Source organism: Thamnophis elegans, chromosome 8 (assembly GCF_009769535.1).
Source record: "Thamnophis elegans isolate rThaEle1 chromosome 8, rThaEle1.pri, whole genome shotgun sequence".
Taxonomy (NCBI): Eukaryota; Metazoa; Chordata; class Lepidosauria; order Squamata; family Colubridae; genus Thamnophis; species Thamnophis elegans.
Window position 1 is genome coordinate 77,661,490 of NC_045548.1, and position 19,017 is coordinate 77,680,506.

General features: G+C 44.0%; 1 protein-coding gene across 1 annotated transcript in view; it reads left to right on the top strand.

Annotated features, from left to right (window-relative positions):
* Positions 1 to 19,017, top strand: part of ADGRB1 (adhesion G protein-coupled receptor B1) — a 132,221-nt gene that overhangs the window by 38,946 nt on the left and 74,258 nt on the right. Inside the window, 3 exon segments of the mRNA XM_032222333.1 lie at positions 1,415 to 1,429; positions 3,416 to 3,436; positions 7,865 to 8,023. Of these exon segments, the coding sequence (XP_032078224.1) occupies positions 1,415 to 1,429; positions 3,416 to 3,436; positions 7,865 to 8,023 (195 nt within the window).

Here is a 19,017-nt window from a genome sequence, read left to right on the forward strand (position 1 = left end):
ACTGCTTAGAGAGGGCTGAAAGCCATATGAAGGGGTATATAAGTCTAACTGCTATTGCTATTGCTAGTCCTCAATTTAGCATCCATTTTGTGACCATTTGACGCTATAGTGATACTGAAAAATGTGACGTGCGACTGTTTTTCACGTTCGTGACTGTTGCAGCATCTCCCGTAGTCGCGGGATTAAAATTTGGACAACTGGCATGTATTTATGACCGTTGACGTGTCCTGGGGTCATGTGATCCTTTTTTGTAAACTTCCGACAAGCAAAGTCCACGCGGAAGCCAAATTCATCCAACCACTGTGTTTCTAACTTGACAACTGCAGTGATCCCTGTAACAATGGTGGCAAAAAAAGATGGAGCGAAAAGTTTCACAACTTTCTCACTTGCCCTGTCTGTTTTCAGTTCTTCATTCTTATAGTGTCAGGTTTCTGAAAGATGCCCTAATTAATGCATGAGCCTCGAGCCAAGTTTCAAAAGAAAGCCAGTCATTTATTAGGAACACGATTTCGGCAGTATCCCATTGCAGTCAGATCTAAACCTCATTTTAATTATGGCTGAACTTTGCCCCTGTTTCTTCCCTCCCCTCAGTCTGTGTCATAAATCACATTCTCCAATGAGGTGCACCTCTCCCAAGCCTGCTGTAGTAATCTGAGATCCGACTCTCGCCAGAGTATGTGTGGAATGCACTCCCCTCCCCTTTCCTCATCATGGAAACTTTATGACTTGACATATAGGCCAGTTTGATTTTCTGGTATCCAGTAAGTCTTCATGATGTACTTGTAGTTCTCGACTTATGACCATAATTGAGCCCAAAACTTCTTTTGCTAAATGGAATAGTTGTTAAGTGAGTGTTGCCCCATTTTACCACCTTTCTCACCACCGTTGCTAAGTGAATCACTGCCATTGTTAAGTTAGTGACATGGCTGTTAAGTGAATCCAGCTTCCCCATTGACTTTGCTTGTCAGAAGGTCGCAGAAGAGGATCACATGACCCCGGGACATTGTGACCGTCATAAAATGAGTCAGTTGCCAAGTGTCTGAATTTTGATCATATGATCCTGTGGATGTTACAATGGTTGTAAGTGTGGAAAAATGGTCAGAAGTCACTTTTTTCAATGCTGTTGTAACTTTGAATGGTCACTAAACTAAGCGTTGCAAATCAAGGACTACCTCTACTACCTTCAGGGAATCTTCTTTCTATTAATTTTGGGTGGCTTATATCATCATTTTTTTCTTTTAATGATAACCCCATAATCCATTGCGGTGTGGAGTTTGGGTCACTGAATGGAGCCCACAGTGTGTTTTAATGGCCGGATGTAGTTTGTAGTTTGTAGTTTATTATAATTTATAGGCCGCCCTTTTCCCTGAGGGGACTCAGGGCGGCTTACAATACATGGGAAGGGGGGTGCAAGCAAAAACACAAGACAGTGCATAAATAAAAATAAAACAGTAAAACACAACTTTCATTCAACATTCGGGTGGGGCAAATTAGAATCTTATCCCCAGGCCTGACGGGATAGCCAGATCCTAAGGGCTGTGCGGAAGGTCTGGACGGTGGTGAGGGTGCGAATCTCCATGGGGAGATCGTTCCAAAGGGTCGGAGCTGCTACTGAGAAGGCTCTCCTCCGCGTAGTCGCCAGTCGGCACTGACTGGCGGATGGAACTCGGAGGAGGCCTAATCTGTGCGATCTAATCGGTCGAAGGGAGGTAATCGGCAGGAGGCGGTCTCTCAAGTACTCAGATCCACTACCATGGAGAGATTTATGGATGGTAAGTAGCACCTTGAAGCGCACCCAGAGACCAACAGGTAGCCAGCACAGCTCGCGGAGGATAGGTGTTATGTGGGCGAACCGCGGTGCGCCCACAATCACTCGCGCGGCCGCATTCTGGACTAGCTGAAGTCGCCGGATGCTCTTCAAGGGCAGCCCCATGTAGAGCACATTGCAGTATTCCAGCCTAGAGGTCACAAGGGCCCGAGTGACTGTTGTGAGGGCCTCCCGGTTCAGGTAGGGTCGCAACTGGTGCACCAGGCGAACCTGGGCAAATGCCCCCCTGGTCACAGCCGACAAATGATGGTCGAAAGTCAGCTGTGGGTCCAGGAGGACTCCCAAGTTGCGAACCCTATCTGAGGGGTGTAAAATTTGACCCCCCAGCCTGAGCGATGGAACACTGGCCAAATTATTGGGAGGAAAACACAACAGCCACTCGGTCTTGTCCGCATTGGGGACAGGGATGCCCTTCCCTGTCCCCAATGCGGAGTTTTGTTCAGCAGATACATTCTCATTGTGCCCGGAGAGAAAAATATCTGCCTCTACTGAGGATCGAACTCACAGCCTCCTGGTTGTCAGGCGAGAGTGCCACCTCGAGGCCACCGCACCACTCCTGGGTGGCTTATATATTCAGGTAAATGATAAAGCAGGAGCCTGTTCTTTCATGAATGTCTTCTGCACCCACTTAAAACACCCAGTGTCCTCCACCATTCTTCTCCTAACAAATTCCACAGGTTAATTGCATGCAATAAATTCTCCATAAAGCACAGGAGTGTTAAATAACCCGTCATTAAGCAAAGCACTCCCTTCCTAATTGGCAGCTGCTTTGTTTTTCATCCCCGCGATGGGACGAAAGAGCTTTTTAATGCATTTCGGCAATTAAAACGCTTTGCTTAACCATCGGTCCAAAAAAGGCCGTAGACAGATGTCACTCCCATCACTTCTCACAACAGCCATTGGAGGTCTGCGCTGCCATTTGCCTCCCACCAATTGGGAGCTCAGGATGGGAGAGAAAGAGGGGGGGGTGTGGAATAAAACGCCCCGCTTTTAATAGTACGAAGTGATGAGTTTATTTAAACGTATCTAATTACTGGTGTGCTATTGATTGGCCTGGAAAAGCCATTAGGCAGATACGATTATGTCAGTGAATGTGGATGACCTTGAAACACCATTCCATCTCCTGTCGGGAAATGGAAGAAGCAGAAGGTCCAACTTTCTTGTGACTTTTAAGAAGTCCTTGTTAGGATATGAAAAAACTCACCTTCAAGAAGCCAGAGAGGGGAACACGACGCCCAGCTTTCCCAAACTTCTTGAAGGCTGAATCTATCCCTAACGATAAGCAAAATTGGGGCAAGACCTATCAGGTGCCAATAGCAGAGAGACACTCCTTCATAGTGATCTACAGCTCCCTCTCTCTAAGCGGTTTATATATTGTGTCCACCCACCGTGTCCCCCCCCCGCCAAATAATCTGGGTCCTCATTTTACCAACCATGGAAGGATAAGGACTGAATCAAGTTTGAGCTGGTCAGGATCAAACTCTTGGCAGTGAGCAGAGTCAGCCTGCAATACTGCATCATTCTAACCACTGCAGCACCAGGGATTAAAAGAGGGGGCAAAAGAGAGAGACAGAGTGAGAGGAGGAGGAGGAGGAGGAGGACTGTGAGGTCCTTCTCTGAGTTTGGTTGTTTTCTTGCAGATCTTTCATTACCTAGCTAGATAACATCATCAGTAATACAATACAATAGCAGAGCTGGGAGGACCTTTGGAGGTCTTCTAGTCCAACCCCCTGCCTAGGCAGGAAACCCTATACCGTTTCAGACAAATGGCTATCCAACATCTTCTTAAAGACTTCCAGTGTTGGAACATTCACAACTTCTGGAGGCAACTTCTGGAGGCAACTTCTGTTCCACTGATTCATTGTCCCAACTGTCAGGAAATTTCTCCTCAGTTTTAAGTTGCTTCTCTCCTTGATTAGTTTCCACCCATTGCTTCTTGTTCTACCCTCAGGTGCCTTGGAGAATAGTTTGACGCCCTCTTCTTTGTGGCAACCCCTGAGATATTTGAAGACTGCTATCATGTCTCCCCTAGTCCTTCTTTCTCTTAAACTAGACATACCCAGTTCCTGCAACCGTTCTTCATGTGTTTTAGTCTCCAGTCCCCTAATCATCTTTGTTGCTCTTCTCTGCACTCTTTCTAGAGTCTCCACATCTTTTCTACATCGTGGCGACCGAAACTGGATGCAGATATTCCAAGTGTGGCCTTCCCAAGGCCTCATAAAGTGGTATTAACACTTCACGTGATCTTGATTCTCTCCCTCTGTTGATGCAGCCTAGAACTGTGTTGGCTTTCTTGGCAGCTGCTGCACACGGCTGGCTCCTATTTAAATGGTTGTCCACTAGGACTCCAAGATCCCTCTCACAGTTACTACTGTTGAACAAGGTACCACCTATACTGTACCTGTGCATTTCGTTTTTCTTGCCTAAATGTAGAACCTTACTTTTTTCATAATAAAGGAGTTGGTTTTGCAGAAAGGAGAAGGAGAAGAAGAAAGAGAAGGAGAAGGAGAAGGAGAAAGATTTGAGGATCCTTGGTGCTCTCTGAGCTTGGTTATTTTCTTGCAGATGTTTCATTACCAAGCTATATAACGTCATCAGTAATAAAAGGGAGCTGGTTTTGCAGAAAGGAGGAGAAGGAGAAGTATTTGAAGGTCCTTGGTGCTCTCTGAGCTTGGCTGTTTTCTTGCAGATGTTTCATAACCCAACTAGGTCACAGCATCAGGTCTGGAATGGAGTAGGATTTGCAGAGAGGAGGAGGTGAAGGAGAATAACAATAGCGCCATGGAGAAGACCATTAGCAATAGCAATAGTCAACCTTGAGCCAGTCAGGATCGAACTCCTGGCAGTGGGCAGAGTCCGCCTGCAATGCTGCATTCTAACCCCTGCGCTACCACGATTCTTAGCATCAAGGTAACCTTGATTTGGTTTGTTGCACAGTCAGCCAGATGTTCAGGCTGGGTTTTTATCCACCTATCATGTCCTTCCCAAGGCCCCTGGGACAGCCATCGGTGGATGTTTGATGGTGTTAGAGTTTATCGTCGCAGGATGTAAGCTGTTCCAAGTAAAACTGCCTTTTGCTGTTGACCGATAAGGAATCTGTCAATGCCGACAGTGTTCAAGGAATGCCCCAGTTGCTTCAGGATTGCACCCAAGGCACCTGTGACTATTAATACCACCTTTGCCTTCCTTTGCCACAGTCAATCTACTTCTGTTTGTAGGTCTTTGCACTTTCTCCAATGCCGGCTGGCGACCCCCTGGGGGAGAGCCTTCTCTGTTGCTGCTCCGGCCCTCTGGAATGAGCTCCCCGTGGAGATCCGGACCCTTACTACCCTCCCAGGCTTCCATAAAGCTATTAAATCCTGGCTGTTCCGGCAGGCTGGGTGCTGTTAAAGGCTGTTATATATATATATGTTTGTTATATTTATGCTGATAAATAAATAAAGGGAGACTAGTATAGATCTATTTCAAGCTATTTAGCTCTCATCAGCTAGCCATACCCAAGTTTTTGGGAATCGAACCATACTTGGGCATACCAGGGGTTGTGACTTTAAGTATATATGTATATATATATATATATATATATATATATATATATATATATATATATATATATATATATATATATATATATATATATATATGTGTGTGTGTGTGTGTGTGTGTGTGTGTGTGTGTGTGTGTGTGTGTGTGTGTGTGTGTTTTATTTGTGCTGATAAATAAATAAAGGGAGACTAGTATAGATCTATTTCAAGCTATTTAGCTCTCATCAGCTAGCCACACCCTTACTGGGATTCGAACCTGTGCTGTATTGCATCTTAGGCAAACGTCTTAGCCATCAAGCCACAGGTCTCCTCCTTATCAGCTGAAGCCAGGGAAGAAGGTATATATTAGTGTCACAACCCCTGGTAAGCCCCAATTATGGGAGGAAGCTAACTGCTTCCAACATCTGTCAATCGGCTCGTCACAAGAGTCCATCACGACAGAAACCCAATATTTTTACTGTTGCCTTTTGTTATATTTGTGTTTTTTATTTGTGCTGATAAATAAATAAAGGGAGACTAGTATAGATCTATTTCAAGCTATTTAGCTCTCATCAGCTAGCCATACCCTTACTGGGATTCGAACCTGTGCTGTATTGCATCTTAGGCAAACGTCTTAGCCATCAAGCCACAGGTCTCCTCCTTATCAGCTGAAGCCAGGGAAGAAGGTATATATTAGTGTCACAACCCCTGGTAAGCCCCAATTATGGGAGGAAGCTAACTGCTTCCAACATCTGTCAATCGGCTCGTCACAAGAGTCCATCACGACAGAAACCCAATATTTTTACTGTTGCCTTTTGTTATATTTGTGTTTTTTATTTGTGCTGATAAATAAATAAAGGGAGACTAGTATAGATCTATTTCAAGCTATTTAGCTCTCATCAGCTAGCCACACCCTTACTGGGATTCGAACCTGTGCTGTATTGCATCTTAGGCAAACGTCTTAGCCATCAAGCCACAGGTCTCCTCCTTATCAGCTGAAGCCAGGGAAGAAGGTATATATTAGTGTCACAACCCCTGGTAAGCCCCAATTATGGGAGGAAGCTAACTGCTTCCAACATCTGTCAATCGGCTCGTCACAAGAGTCCATCACGACAGAAACCCAATATTTTTACTGTTGCCTTTTGTTATATTTGTGTTTTTTATTTGTGCTGATAAATAAATAAAGGGAGACTAGTATAGATCTATTTCAAGCTATTTAGCTCACATCAGCTAGCCACACCCTTACTGGGATTCGAACCTGTGCTGTATTTATCAGCACAAATAAAAAACACAAATATAACAAAAGGCAACAGTAAAAATATTGGGTTTCTGTCGTGATGGACTCTTGTGACGAGCCGATTGACAGATGTTGGAAGCAGTTAGCTTCCTCCCATAATTGGGGCTTACCAGGGGTTGTGACACTAATATATATATATATATATATATATATATATATATATATATATATATATATAGAGAGAGAGAGAGAGAGAGAGTGTGTGTCACAACCCACAACCCCTGGTAAGCCCCAATTATGGGAGGAAGCTAACTGCTTCCATCATCTTTCAATCGGCTCGTCACAAGAGTCCATCACGACAGAAACCCAATATTTTTACTGTTGCCTTTGTTATATTTGTGTTGATTTTTTTATTTTTATTTGTGCTGATAAATAAATAAAGGGAGACTAGTATAGATCTATTTCAAGCTATTTAGCTCTCATCAGCTAGCCATACCCTTGCTGGGAATCGAACCTGTGGGTATGGCTAGCAAGGGTATGGCTAGCTGATGAGAGCTAAATAGCTTGAAATAGATCTATACTAGTCTCCCTTTATTTATTTATCACCACAAATATAACAAATGTAACAAAAAGGCAACAGTATAAATATTGGGTTTCTGCCTGGATGGTCTCTTGTGACGAGCCGAAAGACAGAGAATGGAAGTAGTGATCTTCCTCCCATATTTGGGCATACCGGGGGTTGTAAATATCTAATAGATATGTAGATTTGTGTATAAAGGTGTGTAAATAAAGAAGCAAAATATTATATACATGTACAGGTATGATGACATAACAATGTTGATATAATGACTGTAAGGTGTTGTAGAAGGGAGAAAATAATAAAAAAAATCTGCTAATTAAAAATATTTTTATAGTGTGGTGATCAAAAACTGGATGCAATACTCTAGGTGTGGTCTTAAAAGTAAAGACTTTATGGAATGGTATTAGGATCTCCCTTGATCTTGATTGTATCTCTCTGTTAATGCAACTTACGATTGTATTGGCTTTTTTGGCTGCCAACGTATACTGCCAGCTCTTGTTTAACTAGTTGTCCATTGATTAATTATTCCCACGGTCAAGAATTCTAATTCTTATTTCCAGGTTGGATCTCTTTCTGATGACCTTCCACCCATTGTTTCTTGCTCTGCCCTTGATGTATTTTGGAGGGCACTAGATCTTCCTCTTGCTTTGGTATGTGATGGCTGATGTAATATTTTCCCCCCATGTGCCTACTCTCAGGTGGATGGAATCCTTGGTCAATGTGGGGCGAGTGTACCAAGGACTGTGGAGGTGGCCTTCAGACTCGGACCCGAACATGTCAACCTCTTCCCGATGAAGGTCTCGTCTGTGAAGGAGTCTTGGAAGAAGGGAGATTATGCAACAGGAAAGCTTGCAACCGTAAGTAAGCATGGCTTCTGAAGGAACCTCATAGCAGGTTCTCCTGACTCTGTCCAACAGGCCGTGTCCATCTTTCAAGAGGCAACTGGAGTATCTGGTTTTTTTCTTTGAAGATGTTTCCCTTCTTGTTGAAGAAACTTCTTCAGCTCTGACTGGATGGTGAAGTATGGAAGGATTGACACTCCTTGCAGAAAGCTGGTCATTTGTGTTCTTTTTAGAGAGTCCTTGAGGCCACTTAGAGGTTTATCTGTAGTAGTAGTGCAAATGGGTTTATCCCAGTGTTGAAATTCAATTTTTGTTTACTACCGGTTCTGTGAGGGTGGCTTGGTGGGCATGATAGGGAAAGGATTCTGCAAAATCTCCACTCCCTCTCCACTCCTGGGGAAGGATTCTGCAAAATCTCTATTCCCTCCCCACTCTAGGGGAAGGATTCTGCAAAATCTCCGTTCCCTCCCCACTCCAGGGGAAGGATTCTGCAAAATCTCCATCCCCTCCCCACTCCAGGGGAAGGATTCTGCAAAATCTCCATTCCCTCCCCACTCCAGGGGAAGGATTCTGCAAAATCTCTGTTCCCTCCCCACTCTAGGGGAAGGATTCTGCAAAATCTCCATCCGCTCCCCACTCCAGAGGGAAGGATTCTGCAAAATCTCCATTCCCTCCCCACTCCTGGGGCCATCCAGAGGTGGTATTTGTTGGTTCTCCAAACTACTCAAACTTTCCGCTACTGGTTCTCCAGAACCTGTCAGAACCTGCTGAATTTCACCCCTGGTTTATCCACACCCGTCTGCACTACTCAGGTGACCCTGAGGAGGACACAGATAAACCTCCAAGTGGCCTCAATGACTATCAAATGACCAGCTGTCTTCAAGGAATATAAATCCTTCCATTCCCCATCCAGTCAGAGCTGAAGAAGCTTCTTGGATGAGAAGCAAAATGTCCTCAAAGAAAAACAAGTAAGTCCAGTTGCCTCTTGAGAAAGCACGTTTGGGACAACCATGACCTGGATGACTGAAAATCTCCATAGCAGAAAGTTTTTTGCTGAAATAAACTCTAATTTGGAATGCAAACTTCTCAATGCAGGCACTTTCTATGAGAGCAACTACAGTGCATTTTTCAGAATATACATGGCCCAGGGTCTATTTACAATTTTGACCTCCATAACTGCAGACATTCTTCTATTCTTTACACATAAACAGAGTGTCCAGTTTTGGTCACCGTGATAGAAAAAAAACTTGAGACTCTAGAAAGAGTGCAGGGAAGAGCAACAAAGAGGATTAGGGGACTAAAACATATGAAGAACGGTTGCAGGGACTGGGTATCTCTAGTTTAATCAAAAGAAGGACCAGGGGAGACATGGTAGCAGTCTTCCAATATCTCAGGGGTTGCCACAAAGAAGAGGGAGTCAAGCTGTTCTCCCAGGCACCTAAGGAAAAGGCAATAAACAATGGATGGAAACTATTCAAGGAGAGAAGCACCCTGCAACTAAGGAGGAACTTCCTGACAGTGAGAACAATTAATCAGTGGAACAACTTGGCTCCAGAAGTTGTGAATGCTCCATCATTGGAGGCTTCTAAGAAGAGACTGGACAGCCATTTGTCCAGAATGCTATGGGGTCTCCTGCATGAGTAGGGGGTTGGACTAGAAGATCTCCAAGGTCCCTACCAACTTTGCTATTCTATTATTCTCTCTGTAACTTACATTTGGCATTCCTATTGCCGTACGGGACAATGAGACAACTAATAAGTGTGCCAACACTGCAAAGAGCCTTGTGGCTTGTATGCAATTAAAAAAATATATTGAAATATTCTGATTGGAGTTGGGTGTTGTTCTGAACAGCTCCCTGTGCATATTCCAACTGTTTTGCTCTTTCCTTAAGCCCAAAGGGATTTATGTTCTTCAGCTACCGATTATTTATGTATTAATTCATAATAAATGCTCGCATTTATTACGATCTTGAAGTGTGCAAGCATGTTTCCCCAGAGGTAATTAGAAGTAATTAGGGACAGGAAAGCCAAGATAAATGTAAAGCTGCAGATCTAACCTCCTCCTCCCCCCCACTCCAATCTGGAAGAGAATAAGAAAAAATAAATGTTGATTAGATAGGAAAATCTTGGTTCTGGATCTCAGCTCTACACCAGTGGATCAAACAATATCCCCATCACCACTTGGGAACCCCATCTCAAAAATGCTTCTCAGTGCGCCACAATTGGGAAGCGAGGATCTCAGGCATTGCCCAGGCAAGAAGAAAATCAAAGTTAATTCCTGTCCTTCAAGAATTATGTCCCAGTGCCTTAGTCTGTAGGGCAGAGTTAGGTTGCTCCCGGCGTGACCCGTCAAATGCGCGCCCGACAAAAGCACGCCGACAAAACCGCGGCGTGAAAAGAGTGAGGTCTAACTCGCACCCACAGAAGCGCGCCGATAAATGCGCACCGACAAAAGCGCGATTAGGGTTAAGGTAAGGGTTAGGGTTAGGGTTAGGGTTAGGGTTAGGGTTAGGGTTAGGGTTAGGGTTATTACATTGTTTTCGCGTTGTTTTTTGATGGCGCGCTTTCATCGGCGTGCATTTATCGGCACGCTTCTGTGGGCGCGATTTAGACCTCGCTCTTTTCTCGCCGCGGTTTTGTCGGCACGCTTTTGTCGAGCGCGCATTTGTCGGTGAACCACTCCCGGTCTTACTACCGATTCACTTCATGCACACTTTGTGGCATACGCAGGACAGTTTTCGGCACTGCCGCATGCATAAAGGAATCGCGCTCCAGAGAAGCTGAACTTCCAGGTTCTGACATGGATGTGTACCTGACAATCAGCTGATCGGCGTGCATGCACAGGCTGGGTTTTTTTTTTTTTTTTGAAAAACGAGGGTTTGGGGGACTAAGATTGTGATTAATGCTTTCTCAGGAAGCTTAGGTCAGAAGACTAGGTAACATCAGAGCTAGAAGGGAGTGGGGTTTGCTGTTGATATACAAGTTGGTTGCCCTGTCAGAGTTCTTTCTTGGTGATTCTTTGGTTGGGCTGTTTACTGTCAGCTTATATTTATCTGACAGTTGGTAGTTCTTCCATTAGGGTTCTTTACTTTTGGCTTGTTGGTCTAATATTAATTTTGGTGTTAATCTGGGCATTGATTGTTGATGGGGAGGATGTTTTGGTCTTTTAGTCTCCTGTTTGACATTTTGATTGTCTCTTTTAAATGGCATGTAGATCTTGTTTATCTCTATGTGCCAGTTGATGGCTGATTTCTTTGAGTACCAAGATGCCAGGAATTCTTGATCTAGGATGCTCACAGCTTCCCAGTTGACACTATAGTTAAATGTTCCAATGTGTAGATGCCTTGCCCAATTTTACACTTGGCTTGGCATTTCCATAAAGTTAAATAAAAATTGAATAGAGGAAATCCTCAAATGGAAAGTTTCTAGCACATTAAGCTTTCCTCATCTTGTTCATGTTGACTAATTGGGCTAGACACCCAAGCAAATTCTTCCACAAGCTTGCTTAGCACTAGCTATATCTCAAAAAGGCCAGACTCCGGTGAAGTCATGAGATAAACTGTAATTTGGTCCAATTGCAAATCTTGTTGAAAATTATAAACACAAATCATTGTCTATGGGGGTAAGACAGTAAGCGTTCAAAAGGTTTTTGATTGGACCTTTATTTTGATGGTGGTGTCACGGTTCCAAATAGCACCCAAAATTAAATCAGAGTCCGAGGCAAAGGATTCCTCAAAGTTCCAATTTATTAAGAAAGCCTGTTGGCACATCTGGGAAAACCCGAATCTGAAAGCTTCCCAGTTTCCCCCACCCAGCTGAAAGTTCAAGATCTTGCCCCCATGCCCCCAAGTCCATCACATGGTCCAATCTTCCACTGCCAAGCTGGCAGTTCCACCTATCCAGTTCCAGTCCGGTGCAGAGGTGCAAAGACAAAAGATGACCTTGGCTCTCTAGAAAGAATGTTGTTATGGCTACATAGCATCTAATTCCATACAATTCCCCCCTCCTATTTTCCCACAACAGAAAATGCATAATAGAATAATAGAAAGTGTGGCAGGCCAGAGATCCAAAAGAAAAGATCGCTGCAGGCCTAAAAGGTGGCACCTTTGGAATCAAAAGATTCAAGCAGAGAAGCAACCTAGGACTAAAGAGAAATTTCCTGACAGTGAGAACAATTAATCAGTGGAACAACTTGCCTCCAGAAATTGTGGGTGCTCCACAGGAGTGGGATTCAAAAATTTTAACAACCAGTTCTCTGCCTGATTTCTGGGTGGGCATAGCCATGGTGGGCATAGCCTACTCGGCCTCCTGCACCCTGGTGGGGGGAGGGGAGTTTTTATGTGTGTGTGTGTGTGTGTTGCATTTGTGCTGATAAATAAATAAAGGGAGACTAGTATAGATCTATTTCAAGCTATTTAGCTCTCATCAGCTAGCCAGCTAGCTAAATAGCTTGAAATAGATCTATACTAGTCTCCCTTTATTTATTTATCAGCACAAATGCAACACAAATGTAAAAAAGGCAACAGTAAAAATAATGGCTTTCTGTCGTGATGGCCCCTTATGATGAGCCGATAGACAGAGAAAGGAAGCAGTATGGCTCCTCCCATATTTGGGCATACCAGGGGTTGTGTCACTATATCTATCCATCTATCTATCTATCTATCTATCTATCTATCTATCTATCTATCTATCTATCTATCTATCTATCTATCTATCTATCTATCTATCTACCTACCTACCTACCTACCTACCTACCTACCTACCTACCTACCTACCTACCTACCTACCTACCTACCCACCCACCCACACACACACACACACACACACACACACACACACATATTCGTAGATTTTCATATATATTCATTCCTCTGCATGCGGCATGACTCACAGCTTCTCTGCATCTGATCTCCTCTGCTTCAGAAGAACTCGTATTTTATATCTGCCCTTTATCGGAAAAGAAAAATGAAACTTTAGCTCCTCCATGCTGGGCCATTAGAGCAAGGAGGGAGTCGTAGCTCAGGATAGACAAGGAGAGGAGGGTGAAAGAACACTTAGATAAATCCCAACTCTCCGAGGCCAGATCGATTACACCCAAGGAAGAAACAAGAGGAGATGATTGCAGGATTGCTCACGGTGACCTCTGAGAACTCCCGGAGAAACGCTGAAGAGCAGGAGACGGGAGGAGAGAAAATGTTGTCCCTGACTTCAATAAGGGGTAGAAGGGAATTGCAGATCTGTTAGCTTGACATGCAGATGGATTCAGACCAGGCATTCGCTTGTTCAGATACGTAGCCATCAATCTCTTCGGGAAAAGGATGGACTGAAATGGTATTGGGTGTCCTGCTTGAGCAGGGGGTTGGACTAGAAGACCTCCATGGTACCTTCCAGCAGAATAACATTCTGTTCTGCTGTTATCTATCTGTCTGTCTGTCTGTGTGTGTCTATCAGTGTCTCTGTCTCCCTCTGTCTGTCTGTCTGTCTGTCTCTCTGTTTGTCTCTCTCTCTAGTTATCATCTGCCTGGCTGTCCGTCCATCCATCCACATCCATCCATCCATCCACCCACCCACCCAACTAGCCCATCTCTCTCTCTCTTACTAAGCCTTTTGTTTCTGTCTCTGTCTCCCTCTGTCTGTCTGTCTGTATGTCTGTCTCTCTCTCTCTCTCTCTCTCTCTCTCTCTCTCTCTCTCTCTCTCTCTCCCTCTCTCTAGTTATCATCTGCCTGTCTGTCTGTCCATCCATCCGCATCCATCCATCCATCCATCCATCCATCCATCCAACTAGCCCCCCCCTCTCGCTAAGCTTTTTGTCTCTGTCTGTCTCTGTCTCTCTCTCTGTGTGTGTATTGTGTGTGTGTGTGTGTGTGTGTGTGTGTGTGTGTATCACTCTTCCAGTATTTGAGGGGCTGCCACAAAGAAGAGAGGGGTCAACTTATTCTCCAAAGCACCTGAAGGCAGGACAAGAAGCAACAAATGGAAACTAATCCAGGAGAGACGCAACCAAGAATTAACTGAGGACAAGTAACTAGTGGGTCATTTTTCCTCCAGGTGTTTTCAAGAAGAGATGTGTTCTCCTGCTTGAGCAAGGGATTGGACTAGGAGATCTCTTCCAACCTTATTATTCTACGCCCTATATTTTTCTGCTCCATAGCTGAAGCAAGGGAGCGTTTGTAAGCATCGTCCACACGTTTTACTTTATTTTAAAAACCCTGCCGTGCTTCCTTCCAGCTCCTGCACCATGTGGGAGAGCCCTAAGTTATGTTTTTCCTTTCAAACTAAATTAATAACTACATCTGAAACCGAGTGGAAACATCTCAACGGGCTTCCTGGCGTTGTGATGGGAAGTGTAGCACCCGGAGTTCTTACATGCCCCAGAATTATGCAAAATCCCCTCCTCTAACCCTTCCTACTCGGGCTTTGAGAGAGGACCCCGACCATCTGGATGAAGAGAGAAATTGCCCCCATGCAACCTGATCTTGGCCTGTTCTCTCATCTCTCCCTCTTTCTAACGTTTGAGTTCCTTGCTGCCCTGACGTCCAAATTTAAGCACAGCCCTCGTTAGTTGCACGAGGCACAGGGTTCCTTAATGCGCAATCCTGCTTGCCAAGCCGAAGTGCCCTGAAATGTTAATTCTGTTGTGAGAATAAGTAAAAGGAGCTAAAATTTAAAAAGCCTGCCTTGAGGATGAATGTCAGACGGAGCTACAAGGAGGAGGGACTCAAGGACCGGCTGGCGTCTTAAGATGCACAGAACAGAGGTGGGTTGCTACCAGTCTGCACCGGTTCGGTTCCCTGGTCGCCGCAGCATGAGGTGTTTTTTTTTTTTTGACATTTTTTAATGTTCTGGGCATGCACAGACCTATTTACCGGCAACTGTGCACATGCGTGGAGCAGGCGTCTGGTGCTCGTACACACCGAATTGGCAGTAATACTGGCAGTAACCCTCCTCTCGCGCAGAGATATATCTGCTGTCCCTCAGTAACGGCTTCCATATGTATTTGCTAGCACAGGACCTTTGAGCAAAAAAATTGGTCAGCTGGACATTTGTCACAAGCTGGCCAAGAAAAATGGGGAATAAGGCTTTAGAATAGAATAGAATAGAATAACAGAGTTGGAAGGGACCTTGGAGGTCTTCTAGTCCAACCCCCTGCCTAGACAGGAAACCCTATACCGTTTCAGACAAATAGCTATCCAACATTTTCTTCAAAACGTCCAGTGGTGGAGCATTCACAACTTCTGAAAGCAAGTTATTCCACTGATGAATTGTTCTAATTCTCAGGAAATTTCTCCTTAGTTCTAAATTGCTTCTCTCCTTTGATTAGTTTCCACCCCGTTGCTTCTTGTCCTACCCTCAGGTGCTTTAGAGAATAGTTTGACTCCCTCTTCTTTGTGGAAGCCCCTGAGATATTGGAAGACTGCTATCATGTCTCCCCTAGTCCTTCTTTTCATTAAACTAGACATTACCTCAATTCCTGCAACTGTTCTTCATATGTTTTAGCCTCCAGTCCCCTAATCATCTTGATTGCTCTTCTCTGCATTCTTTCTAGAGTCTTCACATTTTTTTTACATCATGATGACCAAAACTGAATGCAATATTCCATCTGTGGCTTTACCAAGGGATTATAAAGTGGTATTCACACGTCATGTGATCTTGATTCTATTTATGTAGTCCTTTCAGCGCGCATATTGGTTTTTTTTTAAAAAAACTATTTTAATACAAACATTTCATCATTCATTAAACAGTCTGTCATCTAGGTACATTTGAATTTGTGTCATAATAGTTAAAACACCACCATATCTATTATGTACATCTATTCTTATTTTAATACTAGCACTTAAAACTTAACATATCTACTGTTATAACATTTTTCTTCTTAACTTATTTAACTTCATAATACAGTACTGTCAGGCATACCTCCTTCAATATCCAAGAAAGAAAAACCTCAACTCCATGTTAACAGAGATAAAGTACTTTTACTAGATATGAAGTGAAACAGAGATGGGTTCCTACTAGTTCTCACCAGTTCGGTAGAACCGGTTCATCAAATCTACCGAACCAGTTAGAAGAGGTTCCATCAGTGGACCCGGAAAGCAGGCCACACCTACAGAAGAGGCTCCAAAATTTTTTGAAATTTATAGGATTTATATTCCTTGCAGTCATCTGGTTGTTTGCACTCTTTCTGAGAGTTGTTGAGGCTACCTAAAGGTTTATCCCACTCAGCCCCATTCAGGTATTTTAGGATTTGATTGAGGACATTTTATTTCACCCCTCCTCCTTCTTTTCCTTCTTCTCTTCTTCCTTCCTTTTCTTCCTTTTTCTCTTTTCATTCTAATGCTTTTTCTCCATCTCCTTCTTTTTCTCCTTCTTCACCTCCTCCTCTTCTTCCTTTTCCCATCTTCCTCTTCCTCCTCCTTGCAAATCCCACACCCTTCTAGCACTGATGATGTTACCTATTTGGGTAATAAAATGTCTTGAAAACAACCAAGCTCAGAGAAGACCAAGCATCCCACAGTTCTCCGCCTCTTCTCCTTCTCCTTCTCCTTCTCCTTCTCCTTCTCCTTCTCCTTCTCCTTCTCCTTCTCCTTCTCCTTCTTCTTCTCCTTCTCCTTCTCCTTCTTCTTCTTCCTCCTCCTCCCTCCTCCTCCTCCTCCTCCTCCTCCTCCTCCTCCTCCTCCTCCTCCTCCTCCTCCTCCTCCTCCTCTAGTTTTAAAATATCACATTCTTTGTACTGATGTTTCCATGATATAATAAAGCTACTTTTTGAAAGGATAATGGTAAAGGTAAAGGTTCCCCTTGCACAGGCGTGGTAGTCATTCCCGACTCCAGGGGGCGATGCTCATCTCCATTTTAAAGCTGAAGATCCATCACTGTCCGAAGACGTCTCCGTGGTCATGTGGCTGGCATGACTAAACACCGAAGGAGTGCGGAACACTGTTACCTTCCCACCAAAGGTGGTCCCTATTTTTCTACTTGAATTTTTACATGCTTTCAAACTGCTGGTTGGCAGAAGGCTGGGACAAGTCACGAGAGCTCACTCTATTACGTGGCACTAGGGATTCGAACCGCCAAACTGCCGACCTTTCTGATCGACAAGCTCAGCATCTTAGCCACTGAGCCACTGTCTCCCAAAGTTAGAAAGGATAGGGTAGACCAATTCAAGAGAAGGCATTTGAAAACTGAAATCAACCTAAAGAGAAATCCTGATTTATCGTATCATCTGCACCTTCTCCTCAACAGGAAGCTTTTGAGGGCTTCTGAGCACCCTAGAAACTGAAAATAAATAATATGAAGCAAAATAGAGTACGATTAAGGGGATCCTAGGATAGTCTAAACTCCTTGAAGTTTCCCCATGAAGAGTCATCAATGAATGGGATCTTAGATTGGCTTCAACTGGTCCCACGTAATGATTTTTGAAGCTGCTGCAAGAATAGACTTTAAATCTCAGCCCTTTAGACCCGGTCGGCTTTAATTAGCCGGAGGTTGACAGCTGAGATCTGAGATGGTGGCACGGGAATAGAAATCAATCGTGCAACTCGTTAGAAGCCAACCTTGGCCATTAAGGGACTCATCAGGTGGAACTTGAATGTCAAGTGAGGAGATCATTTGGATCGGTTGGAGGAGAGAAGTCGTCAAATATCTTTCCAGATCAATGGGAGGAAGTCTGACCTTCTCCAATTCTTTCCACTACAAGCTCTGAACCCAAACCAAGTATGTTCTTGTTGTTGTTAGTTGAGAAGTCATGTCCGACCCATCGTGACTCCATGGACAATGTTCCTCTAGGCCTTCCTGTCCTCTAGCATCCGCCGGAGTCCATTTAAGCTCATGCCAGCTGCTTCGGTGACTCCATCCAGCCACCTCCTTCTCTGCCATCCCCTTCTTCTTCTTTTGCCCTCTATCTTTCCCAGCATTAGGTTCTTCTCCAGGGAATCCTTCCTTCTCATTAGGTGGCCAAAGTATTTGAGTTTCCTCTTCAGGATCTGGCCTTCTAAAGAGCAGTCAGGGTTGATCTCCTCTAGGACTGACCGGTTGGATGGCGTTGCAGTCCAAGGGACTCATAGGAGTCTTCTCCAGCACCAGAGTTCAAAGGCCTCCATTCTTTGGTGCTCAGCCTTCCTTATGGTCCAACTTTCACAGCCATCAATTTGCAACTGGGAAAACCATAGTCTTGACTAGATGCACTTTTGTTGGAAGGGGGATGTCAAGTATACCTTTACAGAATAACGAAAAAGATGTTGGAGGTCTTCTAGTTCAATCCCCTGATCGAGCAGGAGACCTTACTCCAGATAAATGAGTGTCCAATCTCTTCTAGAAAATCTCCCATGAGGGAATATCTACAATTTCTGGAGGTAAGTTGTTCCACTGATTAATTGTTCTCCCCGACAGGAAATTCCTCCTCAGTTCTAGGCTGGATCTCTCTTTGATAAACATCCCTCCATGACTTCTTATCTTGCCCTCAGGTATTATGGAGAATAGGTGGATTCCTTTTTCTTTGTGGCAGCTTCTTAAAAAAACCTCCAGTGATGGAGTACCCACAACCTCTGGAGGCAAAGTTAATTATTCTCACTGTGAGGAAATTTCTCCTCAGTTCTAGCTTGCTTCTCTCCTTGATTAGTTTCCACCCATTGCTTCTTGTCCTGCCCTCAGGTGCTTTGGAGAATAGTTTGACTCCCTCTTCTTTGTGGCAGCCCCTGAGATATTGGAAGACTGCTATCATGTCACCCCCCCTCCTTTTCTTCTGTTGAAGTTCACGAATATATTGTCATCCAATGAGAAAGCAGGTCAACAGTCTGAAATATATATAAACTGTGTTTTCCCGAAAATAAGACAGGATCTTATTTTTTTTTGACCCCCAAAATAAATGCTTGGCCTTATTTTCAGGGAGGTAATGTTTCCATTTCGGGATAATAGATTTCAAGCCAGCTTGAAAATAACGCATACAATACAATACAATACAATACAATACAGTACAATACAATACAATACAATACAATACAATACAATACCAGAGT